A 14035-nucleotide genomic window follows, 5' to 3' on the forward strand; every position below is an offset into this window, starting at 1 on the left:
TTATTTAACAAATATATTTTAAAATTTTTATAATGTAATTACAGAATATTATAAACGATTAAACCAATTATAGAAAATACTCAAAAACTTGCTACAATCAGTACTTTTATTTGTAAATATTCTTATCCAGGCACTGTCAGTTAAATGGTTATTTATAATTTTTTTTTTTTAATAACCAGATGTGTGCACGGTTAAACATTTATGTGAAGATAAAAAGTCCAAGTTGTAAAAGAGGAATGCTTGAATTAAAAATGCAACAGAGAATAGATCTTTGTTTGAAGTTACACATTGCAAATAAATTACAAAACATCTGCCATATATTCCTCCGTACTTTTTATGATCACATATAAAACAGAAAGGAAATACATTAATTTTTTTAACAATTATACTTTCGGATCTACTGTTGGTTTGTCTTTCTTGTCCTGGTCCAATTCTTCACAAGGATCAAGAATTTCAAATCCATTGTCTCCATTCTCTCTTTCTATTCTGTCCCTTTCCACTTCACTATCTTTTTCAGATTCTGAATGCACTTGGTCCTCAGATTCTTTTCCTTCTTGATCTGTTGTGGATTCTTCTTTATCTTCTGTTGTTTCTTTGGTTTGTATAGGTTTTTCTTCCTTTTCTCCATTTTTATCTTTTTGTCCTTTAAATTCGTATTTATATAATGGCCAGAATGATTCTATAAAACCCACATCTTCTGTAAGATTTGGTAATAACCATAAATGATGTTTTCCAAAAGAAACAAGCCAGATGATAACAAATACTGCCAGTCGAACTGTAAAAATAAGAGTTGTATGAAATAAGACTTATTTTTAATCTAGAAAATTATAAAATCACTGCCAATTTAATTTTTAATACATAGACTTTATGTATTTTATTGCATGAAATTACCATAATTAGGAAATACAATATAAATGAAACATTGTACGTGAAAATTATTTAAATATTACATAAACTTGTATTTTTAGCAATTATTTTTATAGTTTCAACCTATGTAGATTTTTTTATTCTGAAAAAATAAACATTAATTGAAAAACTTAAATTAAATTTTAAAAAAATTATTTTAATTAGATTATCTTATATACAATATTTTATGTGATTTTCATAATTTTATTTATGAAAGGAGTGAATCTTCATAATTTTTTCCATTTTTAAAAAAAAACTTTAAACTAATTTAAGTTTTTAAAAATGAAAAAAAATTATTTGAAGAAATTCATGTATATATTATATATGCTGAAAAAATTTAATTGTTATTGCTTTCATACACAAAATAAACAAATTTTGTTTTCCCAGTGCATTTAAATATAAAAAATTTATAATTTTATCTAAATTCAAAAATTAAGTCATATGTATGAAGTAATAGTATAAAACAAATAATTTTGTTATTTGTTACTTCACATTTACAAGAAATATATTCTTATATTTTCATGTTTATTATTTGATACAACTACTGTATATTTTAAATTGATATGTACAGTACAAATAAACTACAGTATTTTAGTATAGTGTGATATTGCACAGATAAAATATCGATATCAAATTACAGAATAATATTACTCCTCTGAGACCACTAAGTTATGTGATGATGATAACAGAAAAAACTTAGTTTATATCCAGTTTAAAGTAATTAACAACAGATTTTATAAAATTTCTTTATAAACATAAACAGACTCTAAGTTAATTCAACTAGTAACTATTTATAGGTGAATAACTAAAATATAACTGTAAAATCATTAAAAAAAAAAAATAAAAGTTTAAATCTTCTTATATAATTATGCCAAAAAGTTTAGCTATACTGTACAACCAAGAAACAAAAGTCATGCAAGAAGCAGTTTTTTTTTGAGCCTCGGTAACTTTGATTAATTTTTTTATACTGCAAATTTACATTAAAATTATTAATAAAATAGGGAGAGGCATTTATTTTCTTTTGAGACACCACAAATTTTATTATGAAATTATATATTTTTACAGTACAATGCAAAAAAGTAAAAACCATATCATGGACATTCTGCAACACAAGAAAATTGAGTCAAAAGTCCTGCAACTTTAATTTTACTATTGCATGGCTCACCTTTGGCCTTAACTGCGTAATTCTTTTATGGCATGGAATAAAACTTGGACATACTTGGACAGTAATTTCTTTCCATAATAGATATATGTTCTCCTCTAATTCTTTGAAAGTTAAAATATGCTTTTGTTTCAGTTGTTCCTTCACCTTATTCCATATTTTTTTCTATGGGATTAAGGTCTGGTGAATTGCCAGGCCAGTCTAATATCTCTGTTCCCATGTTTCCAAGTATGATTTTGTTCTGTTGGCTGTATGGGCAGGTGCACCATCCTGTTGACAAATGTATTCACCATGAGAAAAGTAATATTTAGTTGTTGGTATAAGATGTTCATCTAGTATATTAATTAATATAAACTGATGAATCAATGTTTTGACTCACAATTTGTAAGCTCCCAAGTCCGAAAGCAGTTACAGTTCCATATACCATAATCCCTGGTGTAAATTTTACAATCTTTGAAATGCAATTTTCCTCACCTTTTCTTCATTTTGCATTTCCATCCTTAGACAGACAAAATCTTGATTTGTCACTAAATATTACTTTTTTCCATTTATTAATGTCCCCATCTTTATATTTTTTACACTACCTATTTCTATTTTGTTTCATTGTACTTGTAGGCAGTAATCTCTTTTCTGCTTGCTTCAATCAATAGCCAATCTCTCTTAGTCTCTGCCTTCTTCTTTTTTTTTTTTTTTTTTGAAAGAGATTTTTAGTTATTTCACTCCACTTGTTAGTTAACATTTTAACTGAATTTATCCTAGAACTTCTTAGAAGATAAAGTTCTCAGAAGTCTTATATCTTTCTAGTATAATATGGTCTTCCTGATTTTGGTTGCACATCTGTTTTACCAGTTACTTTGTATTTTTTTAATGATTCTATCCATAGCAATTTGTGACATTTCATTAGCTTGATTATTTCTGAGTTGGAAACACCTTCTAAATGCTCTTTAATAATTAACTCTCACATCTTTTCCAATGGGTTTACAATTAGGAGCCATAGCTATATTTAAATTCTAACAAATCAAATACGCAAAATTCTTCTGCTAATTCAAGTTAAAACATAGAATGATTTTCTATATAAAAAAATAAGTTGTTATAACAATTTTATGAATTTAATCAAAGTTGCAGGACACTTGTCTCAGTTTTCCTTTGTTGCAGGAATTTTTACAATGATGTTTTTTTCACTTTTATTTTCCAGGCTGTTATCTATACATAACAAGGGAAAGTATTGAAATCATGTCAAATTTGACACACTGAGTTTTTTTGCAAATCTCCATGTTTTGAAACCCCTGAACCAAAAAAACTCAAAACCTGGAAAAAATATTCTGTGAATGCATGTGTGTGTTGGCATCTATTTTGTTTAATATCTCAGGATGGAGTAAAGATTAAGAAACAAAATTTGGTATAGTAGCTTGTGTATAAGGAGCATTGATGCTAGTGATGAAAGGTTAAGTGGGAGGAAAATAGAGGGTTGTCATGTCATATCTCACATGGGTTTGGCTTAATGAAGATTTTACTTTTAATATAAATTTCGTTTGTTTTGACAAAGTTATATTTTTTTAAGTTGTTTCATTGGATACTATCAATCATACAAAATTATATTTACTGTTTGTGAATTATAATAATATAATATTAATTATAATACTATATAAAGGTATGTTAATAAATTATTTGTTTGAAAACATAAGCCAAATATAATGAATTCATATAAAAAATTATTATTTTTGTATGAATTAGTAAAATAATTATCAGTAATTAATGATTCAAATAAAATTATATAAATACAAAAATATTACACACCAAGAATGTGGTATTGGAATCAAACAAAACTTTATTAATGTAAAAGTAATGATGATGGTAATAAGTGATTGCATTATCACAGAAAACGGACAATTTCTTATCGTACAGCAATGCAATTTAAAGGATTCTTTAAACTTAATATAATACTTTGTTGAAACTCCTCTTGACTGGATGCATATTGCCAGGCATGCACACACTATATGCTGTTCTGTGACAATTTGACTATAGACATTACAACTGTTACTCCCAATCCCTAATAATTATAGATAGCCTAAGCTAGTGTCTCATCTGTCCCATAAATACTTGATGGGCAACAAAAATGAAGACTGAAAGACCAAGGAAATGTGGCAAAGTAATGGAGAAATTCTTGGAAAATCCAAGCTGTACATGGCCAATTGTTATTTTGCTGGAAAATGGTTCTGTGTGTAATGCTTATTTACATATACCCAGTTTGAGTAACTGTCTTTGAGTGCATTGTTTAGTCATTACTGGTTTCAAACAACAGTTACATTGAAAACTGAACACAGAGTGATCCTCTGCAAGCCTTTTAATATGTTACTGGGGTAGTGACTTTAAGGCATTCTGGTGGTATTTACCTGACAAGCAATTAGAACACAACTGTAATCATTTACCTACCTATATGCAAAGTTTTGTAATAATCAATTTATTTTAGTAGAGTTGTCAATAATATGAGCAATGTCAAATATAATTCTTAAAATCTACATGTAAAAAATTTTTTATGATATAAGATTTATTTGTTGTTTTTATTTTTTATGCTTTTAAAATGTAAATTGTATATAATACTAAAAATCATATTTTAAAAACATGTATTTTTAGATTATTGTTTATTTCTATATGTAATGTTTTAGTTCATTCTTTGTGAATTTATAATATCCTAGTTCTAACTTATTTTTATTTTTTAAAGGGATGTTATATTTTTAACTGTAGAGGGAGACTTTTTGCATATATTTTATTACCTTTATTATAATTTATCTGAGTATGTAACTTTTTGTCAATGTATATATATATACATTGACAAAAAGTATATATATATATTATTTTAGATTTTTCTATATCTAATGCTGATATGATAAAGAAATATTTCATCTTACATTTAAACTTTAATTCAATATTCAGAAAGATGGAAATAATTTGAATAAATTATGTTGTCTTACATTAATGCAATGAAATCTATAACAACATAAGTAATAAAATCTTCTTTTTACTAATACATATATTATGTGAATGTGCTGCTTTAAAATTGTATTATCAACCAGAAAATGTTAAATTACTCAAATAGTTCAATACTTCTTAACTTAAAAGTTCTGCTTTGAGTTTGTTTTATTTCATTTCATTTCAAAAGCAGTTTGAAAAATTTATTCAAAGGCTAATTTTAACTATAAATTAAAGTCAATGGATTTTCAGTATTTTAATCTACAAATGTATTTACCATAAAATTTTTAAATTTGTTTTGCATCAAACTATTACATTGAAATTGTTATAACATGTAAATAAGATTAATTTTTTAATAAATCATTGAGCATTTAGTATGATTTCCATATAAAATTGAGTGTGTCATAATAATTCCAATAGAATCTGTCAAGAGATTCTATTAGAATTACTTTTTAAAAGTTTGATACATTAAGATTCTTTTAATATTTAAATTGTTAATTATATATTGAAAGGGATACCCTTATAAAGATTTTTTAAAAAGGTTGAAAGTAATTATTAAATTAAAAGTTGATGCTAGTTAGTAAAGGTTTTTATTTGTGTTATCAATATACAGTTTAAGACATTTGAATTTCACAATATTGATAATACCTTTAAATTAAAATGATGTATTAATGCATATTTTTACAAAGGCATAACCTCTAGCAAAAGAAGACCGTTTGTTCCTTATCATCAGATATGGTGGAGGTATGAAAACATTTCAGTTTCTTCCATGTGTTTTTGATGTAAAATAGTGTCAATTATTTTAATTGAAAATGTAAATAATATGTATTAATTCTGCATCAGATATATATGTATGTATAATGTGTGTGTGTGTGTGTGTGTTGACATTCTGAATATTAAAAATATAAAGAATAGATTAAATTGATAAATAGTTGTTGATAATTCCAAAATGTAAATAAAACAGTTTTTATTAATATTTTTCTTAATTGCTATACTGAGTATTTTATTTTATTCATACATAAATATATATTATTTAAAATTATTGGCAAACAAATTTTTATGTATGTATGAAAGTTGAAAGAAATTTATAATACTAATCTAAATTAAAAATTAAATTTCATTGCCCAAACTGGAATTTGACAATTAACTGAATGTTTTTAGTATTTATAAAATAATTTTAAATATCAAAATGATCTTTTTCAGATAACAATACAGTCGACCCCCTATAACACTGTTGATTATTCTGTTTTATATGAATTTTATGTTGTATGAGTCACTTAGATTTCACAAATATGTGAGCCGTTCACAGCCCGGCATACATATTTGTAAAATCTAAGTGACTCGTACAACATGGAATTCATATAAAACGGAATAATCAACAGTGTTATAGGGGGTTGACTGTAATTAACTTTGTAAACAATATAATAAAATTGGCATTTTAGTCATGCTCTTTTATTTCTAACTTTTACTAAACTTGCATATTTAACCAGGAAGAACAAACATAGATATCATTTGATTTGTTTTTCTAGTAATGAAAATATTAATTCAATTAGTTATTCTTAAATATAATTACCATTATTTATAATAAACAAATGTTTTCTCAATATTGTAGTGAATGATTAATGAAGGATACTTACCAACAGCTAAACCAATAATTAATATTAAAAAGCCAGTTGCTGCAATACTCAAGTAATACACATAATGTCTAACAATTTTGGGCCAAAGTGGAAACAAGCATACTAATACAGCACCAACAACTGTTAAAACAAAATTATGTTTTTTATATATTAATTACAGCTATATTAAATAGAAAGTGTAATTAATATTAAATGTAAATTAAAATTGTTATAAAAATTTTTATTTAAAAATTGTGAAAATTAACAAACCTAATAAAGTTCCAATCACCCAAGCTCTAACTGGAATTGGATCATAAATCCAAACGTAAGCCTACAATAATAATAATGTGTTTGTATATCATTTATTTTTAATATTAACATTTAAATAAAATAAATATTAAAAATTAATTTAAAAAAGATTAGTTCAGAAACAAATTAGTAAATTATTTATAATAATTTCAAAAATAAGCATATCTAATAGTTACCTTATACTAGATTTTATTTAAATGTTGCATTATCCAATATATTTATGGTTATTTTATGGAACTTTCAATAGATTATTCACAAAATATAGTAAAATTTGTTTAAAATGGACCCTCTACAAATTGAAAACCTGACTAAATTGCAAATTATTCTGTTCCAAAATGTATTTTATATGTAAAATTTACTAACTCTCATCATCTGATAATGGTTATAAGTTTTTTTTTAAGATCTCAATTCCATTGATAGCACATAGTTGTGGCAATGCAATACCACTATTTCTTTCCAACTCCAGAAGAATTAATTCATTTCTTGAGTAATGAATATTTTTTAAAATATGCACATGAAGGAGAAAAATTTCATATGCTAACTCAAATTAATTTGATGTATTGCCATTTTTTCTTAAATCTATCAAACGATTACAATGAGACGTTTCATGAGAAATGCTCCCAGTCTCATTGTTTTAACTAGAAACAGCAGCAACAAACAATACAGCTGAAAAAATTTTTTAAACTAGTCAAAATTCAGTATTGTATTATTGATATAAGGAATATTTTATTTTTATTTAAAAAGTAATCTTATAGACAATATAATTCTAAAAATCCTTTTAATTAGACAAATTTATTATAACTATCAACAGGTTTGAAAAACTTTAATTCATTAAGTGTTGACTAAGTAGTATATCTTCAAAAATAGGAAAATAACTAAAAAAAACTAATTTTGTGAATATTACGTTTTTACACAGATCACAAATTTTCTTCTATTGCATCACATATCATTTTAGTGTTTTCATATATTTGAAACATGAGGACACTTATATGAGCATGTAAGTAGTAGTAGTAAATATGAATAACAACATTTTTTAAACTTCTCTCTTTTTCTACATTGATAAAAACATAACCCTCTATAAAATGGAAAATTCTGGCCAATACTCATCATGAGGACACTTATATGAGCATGTAAGTAGTAGTAGTAAATATGAATAACAACATTTTTTAAACTTCTCTCTTTTTCTACATTGATAAAAACATAACCCTCTATAAAATGGAAAATTCTGGCCAATACTCATCATGAGGACACTTATATGAGCATGTAAGTAGTAGTAGTAAATTTAAATTACCTCATTTCCATCAACAAAAACTTGTTCAAGATGCATGTCCAGTTTAATTTTTTTCTTTTCTTTTTTCTTTTCAGGCCCTTCTTCCTTTAAAAGAAATATATTTTACATTTTATTTTATACTAACTACAACCAATACATTATAAAAAATAGTGATAAAAATATATTTTATCCATTCATTGTCATCAGTTGTTTATCTGACCAGACCTGCTACAAATATTTTTAATTTATACAGTCACCTTTAAATAAATAATCAATGATATAAAAAAATTAAATTTTAACAAGTGTTTTAGAACATTTAAATTTACCTGCTACAATTTTGATGATGAAATAATAATGTTTCAAGTTAACAATTTAAAAACATACAGATAAATATAATTTTAAAATTATGTAATGATTAAGAAATTCATAAATATAGATATGTAAATGGGAAAAAATTTATAAAATTATTTCAGCATTTCATTGTTTTCCTATTTACTAACTAATTACTTTTTACAGTCTGATTGTATGTCAGGTAATTCCACCAGAGTTTCTTAAAATCACTATTCCAGCATCCTATAAAAAGACTTGAGAGGCTCAGTCTATTCAGAATTTTCAGTGTACCTGTTATTTGGAAATCTTCAAATACTATACATACCTGTCTGTTAAACAAGTTTGTCATTAACAAGTCATTGAAAATATTACTGAGCAAGAAGCAATGTGACTGACTGCCTTAAATTGATAAAAAAAAAAACAGTTTTTTGTTTTAAAGCAATCATTTAAGTGTCTAATTTTTTTAGGCAGTTAGAGGAAATCTCTGATGCCATGCATACTTTATCTGCTGCATACTGTATAGGTAACACTTCAGCATTGCAGAAACATCAATGCTTTAAAGGTTTTTCAATTAATAATGCTGGCAGTTTTTCATTGCCTGTTATGTTTCCTTCCAAGAGTTACATATTCTTTACTTTTTTTTTTTATCTCTGTGACATAATTAATCTTTGAACATTATTGTTTTGTCTGACAGACATTTAAAAAATAACATATTTCATCTGAACTAAAATTCAGGCTGTATATCTGTACAATTTCTGGTAAACTTTTCAATCACTTTGTGAAATCATAATTCTGTACTTTTATCACAAATTTTATCAAAAACTATTCCATGCCACTTCTTAAATTTATCCATTCATTTGCTGCTTGCTTTGAATCTGGTATGTCTCAACTATTCAGCTTTTATTCTAAGTTTTCCATCAACAGAAATAGTCTTGATTCTATACTGTATAAACCACTTAAATACTCACATTTATGCTTTATTTTCTGTTCTGATTTTGTTGTTCATTGAAGATTTCAAAATCCTCTCCAAAATCTCTGTTTTTCAGATAGATAGAGAATTCAAAGAAATGTCAAATTCTTTGACAATTTCTGATTTTTGTTTTGCTTTTTCCACAGTCTTTACAACAAATAGCTTTTCTGTTATTGATAAAATCTTTAGTTTTTTTTCCTGTTTGCTATTTCCATCTATTTTGAATGAAAACAGTCAACACTCTGGTTAAGTAGTCACTATCAGTGATGAAAATGTTAACATCCAATTCAAATTTTACAGTGAAATTTATAAAGTTTAGTTCCAAATATGATCCTCTTTTTATATACATCTTGATATATGACATACATAAAGACAAACACTAAGTTATTGGCCAGTCAAATTTATAAGTTGTCAAATCACAGATGTGTTTATTACATTTTGAAATCATTATTTCTTTACATTTTTACATTCATTTTTACATTTCATTTGTGTTTTCAAGGGAATAGATGATATCATCATCTATTCCCTTGAAAATACAAATGAAATAAAGTCTTTCTATATTAAATTTTGAGTTAGTGAAAAGTAATCTAAAAATTATTTCAACTTAGACTCAATGCATTTTATATTTGTACAGATTATCCAAATTCCAATTAACTGTGGTTTTGCATTATCTGAAGCAGAAGTGAATACACTACATTTCTTTTACTGTAATTCATGAAAGAAACTTCAAAATGATAACATGTATTATAAAATGATTTCTTTCTGTTACCTTTTATTATTTAATTTCAATGAGAGAAATCATTCATATTAAAATCTAACTATAATAATACATTTTTAATCTTAAAACTATTGTACGTATTAGCTGTATAATAAATGACATAAAAAGCATTCTTATATATGATTAAATTCAATAAGGTGTAAAAAAGACTTAAAACTGATACCATATAAATCTTTTATATTCATAATTTTCATCTGAAATGACTGTGGTCATCCATTTTATCTGAGTTTTTGATTATCTGAGGTAGCATTGGTCCACATTACTTTGGATAACCAAGATTCAACTGAATATTAGAGTTAAATTAAGAAAAAAATCAAGATTGAGTGAGAATTTCAAGTTAGGGAAGTTCAATACATTAAGAGGCTATTGTATACACATACACACAAATACATACATATAAGATACTGGAAGAAAGATATATGTATATGTGAGAGCCGAACTTGGTGAAATGGTGAAATTTATTTTGTTGGAAAAAAAAAAATTTTTTTAAGGTTTAAGGAGATAAACAACAAACCAACATTTTTAAGAATAATAAAATTGTTTTCCCACGGACTTATTTCCTGGTTGATGATACATCGAATGTGTCACCCAGAATCTACAAGAAGAAGAAAGAAAACACTATTGGTCGGTGGTGAAAAAATAATCCTAATAAGGCAGTGGAAAAACCCAATGATGGCCCCCTTTATAAAAAGGAGGGGTCGATGTGCAAAAGAGAATCTCCAGTTTTTAAGTGAACTGTGTGTGTGGGAGGATTAATAGCCGCCGCCCTTGGATGTTCTAATCGCCGCAGTCTGGGAAGATCACCACCTGAAGGAACATCATTATCGTTCTGAAGGACTTTGTGCCATCTTGAGACTTGTGGACTAAATTTCCAACTGTTCTACAACTCTTATCAAGGTATTTATCCTCACGCGCAATAATTGTAAACTCTCTCTCTCATTAGTACTTGTTATCAGGTTAATAATAGCTATGTCAATTGTAATACAAATGATTTGTATACAGCTAAATCAAATAATAAACGGGTATTATGTATATAAAGATAATCTGTAGAGTGTAATTCCTCTGATTCTCTCCTTCCGCCTCCATCCCGGAACCAAAGGTCCGCACACGCAACCGTTCGCATAACGTAAATTAATAGCCAATATTCTTTTTCTGTGTCTGTTCACAAGACACAGTGGTGTCATCATGACAAGGCGCTAAACAGGTGTCGACCCTGTGGTCACATATATATCTAATTTAATTCAAGAAATTTCTATTTTGAAAAAACATATATAAAACATAAATGATATAAACTGAAAAAGGGGATTTTCAAGTTTTACAAGTTTAGTTGATTTATTGTTTAATTTATTACTATAATTTAAAATTTATTTTGAAAAATTCTTTAATTATTGAAATTTGCTTTAGTCTTAGTGTTAAAACTTCTTAGACATTTTTACAATTAAAAAATGTGAGTAAATCATTAATCATTGATAAAATTGAATAAATCATTGATAATATATATTTGACTTTTTGAAAAATTCTCAAATTAAATGAAAATTGTTTCTAATTGAAATGCTAATTTGTTATGAGCCACACTGAGGATAAAAATCAGAAACTGTTTTATGATTATGAAGTGATTTGAGATTTGGTTCAATTTAATTATACTGTTCTTTCTGTAATGTATCTTATTATTTTACCTTTTTAGTGTCAGCCTTTTCTTCTTTTTCTGATTTACTTTTTTTCTCCTTCTCTTTCAATTTTTTTTCTTTCTCCTTTGTTTCTTCACTTCCAGCATTAGTTTCTTCATCCTTTTCTTTTTTTTTCTTTTTACTATCTTTCTGAACAACAATTTTCTTTGCACGATGAAAAAATTTGTGCCTTAGCATGCTAAAAATAAAAAGTTAAAATAAATTATGAGTGTTTTATTAAAACAATAAACAACATGAAATACTTACTTATCCATGAACTCCACAATTGATTCTCTTGTTGTGAAATTAGCTTCCATCTTCTTACTTTTAGCCCATGGTGAGTCCATCAAACAATCAATAGCTTTTGAAGCTGTGATATACAAATAAAATTTTAACATAAAAAAAATACAAAAAGCAATTTTATACAAATATTTTCTAAAAGTGATTTTGTTAACAATGTATTTGATAACCATTGATGAATGGTTATCAAATACATTGTTAATAAAATCACTTTTTAGTAATGATAAATAATATGAATGCAAGTAGAAAATATAAATATACTGAAATTATAATCATGTCAAAATTTTAAAAGAATGTTATATTACCAATGAAATATTCTACTTTATGACTGAGAAGTGTTGTCTTTTTTGCAGGAAGCTTGTCTCTAAGATATTTGGCAATAGCATATTCAACTTTAGTTGGTTTACTTTCTTCTTGTATATCTTGCTAAATTTAAAATAAAGATCATGTATTGTTATTTACATAAATATCCAAACAAATCTTTAAAATTCTTTTTTCGCATATTTTAAAATTTAAAACTGTAATATAAGTTAGTAAATTAATAAATTTAAATTTATCATCAATCAATGATGAACTATTTGTTTACTTCTAAGACAACTTATGAAACAAAGCATTGTAGTTTGTAATATAAATACAGTAGACTTTCCTTAATTTGAATTTAGACAATTTTAATTTCCTCTTAATTTGAACTAGACCTGACACTAGTACACATCCAATTCTTATTTAAATTAACAAAATTCTCTTGTTAATCCAAACTTGATTGTGCTGCCTCCTGATTATTTGAATTAACATCATGTGTTTGATTAAAATTTTATTCCCACTTTTGAAATTTGAAGATTGAATTTAAAATGAAATTAATTAAAATTTTAAAACATTTCAAATTGGTTGGCACATGATTAGGATGCTTTACAGTTGCCCCATAGTACTTGCTCATCACAGCTATCCAACGATTTTTTCCTTTATTCCATTGAATTAACAAGTACCATTGTTTTGTATTTCTCATTGATTAAACATTATTCTGTTTGCCATGTGATGTTAATGTGTTGTTAAAATCATTTCGTTTTTGTTCTGTAGCATCCAGAAATAGTTTCCTTTTAATTCAAACTGTTGGGCCATCCTTCTGAGTTTGAATTAATGAGTGTCTACTGCATTTATATGTTTTGTAAAGATAAAGCATTTAAATTTACAATTACTTATAAACTGACTGAAAATTTTTACGTATAAAAATACAAAACAAAAAAAATAACTTTCATGCATTTATATATTTGATAAGATTCAGGATTTAACAACATTTAGCAGAAGTAAATTTCAAATTTTATATTTATTTGCATTAAAAACACTGTTATAAAATATATTTTATATTTATAGGATGTATAATTTATTACATTAAATAGAATCCATTAAAAACTATACATATTAATTGCAGTTTATGAAAAATGATGTAAAAATATATTACAATTTTTTTCAAGTTTGGCTGATTTACACACAAAAATACAGTAGAGCGTCGTTAATCCGAATCAATTGGGGACTGGGGTTGTTCGGATAACTTATTTTTCGGATAACCAATTATGTACGAAAAAATATATTAATTTATCCCGTGTTGAAATTTTTCTCCATTGCGTGTCGCTTCGCGTTGAATTTTCGTCGATGTTAAGCCTAACGAAGACTATTGTATCGTTAAAAATTATTTTTTTTTTTTGTACAAACGAAATAAATATATTGAAAAATATAAAAACCAAAAAAATATATACTTCAGA

At 25.8% G+C, this 14035-nt stretch overlaps 1 protein-coding gene across 2 annotated transcripts in view; it reads right to left on the reverse strand.

The window, feature by feature from the left end:
- Positions 1 to 88: 88 nt before the first annotated feature.
- Positions 89 to 14035, reverse strand: part of LOC111614884 (translocation protein SEC62-like) — a 20499-nt gene continuing 6552 nt past the window's right edge. For both annotated transcript variants that reach the window (XM_023356254.1, XM_023356255.1), the window contains exons 2-8: positions 12584 to 12704; positions 12246 to 12348; positions 11988 to 12177; positions 8255 to 8338; positions 6925 to 6985; positions 6676 to 6795; positions 89 to 775 (exon numbers count right to left, since the gene is read on the reverse strand). In XM_023356254.1, the coding sequence (XP_023212022.1) occupies positions 384 to 775; positions 6676 to 6795; positions 6925 to 6985; positions 8255 to 8338; positions 11988 to 12177; positions 12246 to 12348; positions 12584 to 12704 (1071 nt within the window). In that variant the 3' untranslated portion in view covers positions 89 to 383. The remainder of the gene's footprint in view (positions 776 to 6675; positions 6796 to 6924; positions 6986 to 8254; positions 8339 to 11987; positions 12178 to 12245; positions 12349 to 12583; positions 12705 to 14035) is intronic.

Source organism: Centruroides sculpturatus, unplaced genomic scaffold (genome assembly GCF_000671375.1).
Source record: "Centruroides sculpturatus isolate CEXI.00-Female unplaced genomic scaffold, Cexi_2.0 scaffold2137, whole genome shotgun sequence".
Taxonomy (NCBI): Eukaryota; Metazoa; Arthropoda; class Arachnida; order Scorpiones; family Buthidae; genus Centruroides; species Centruroides sculpturatus.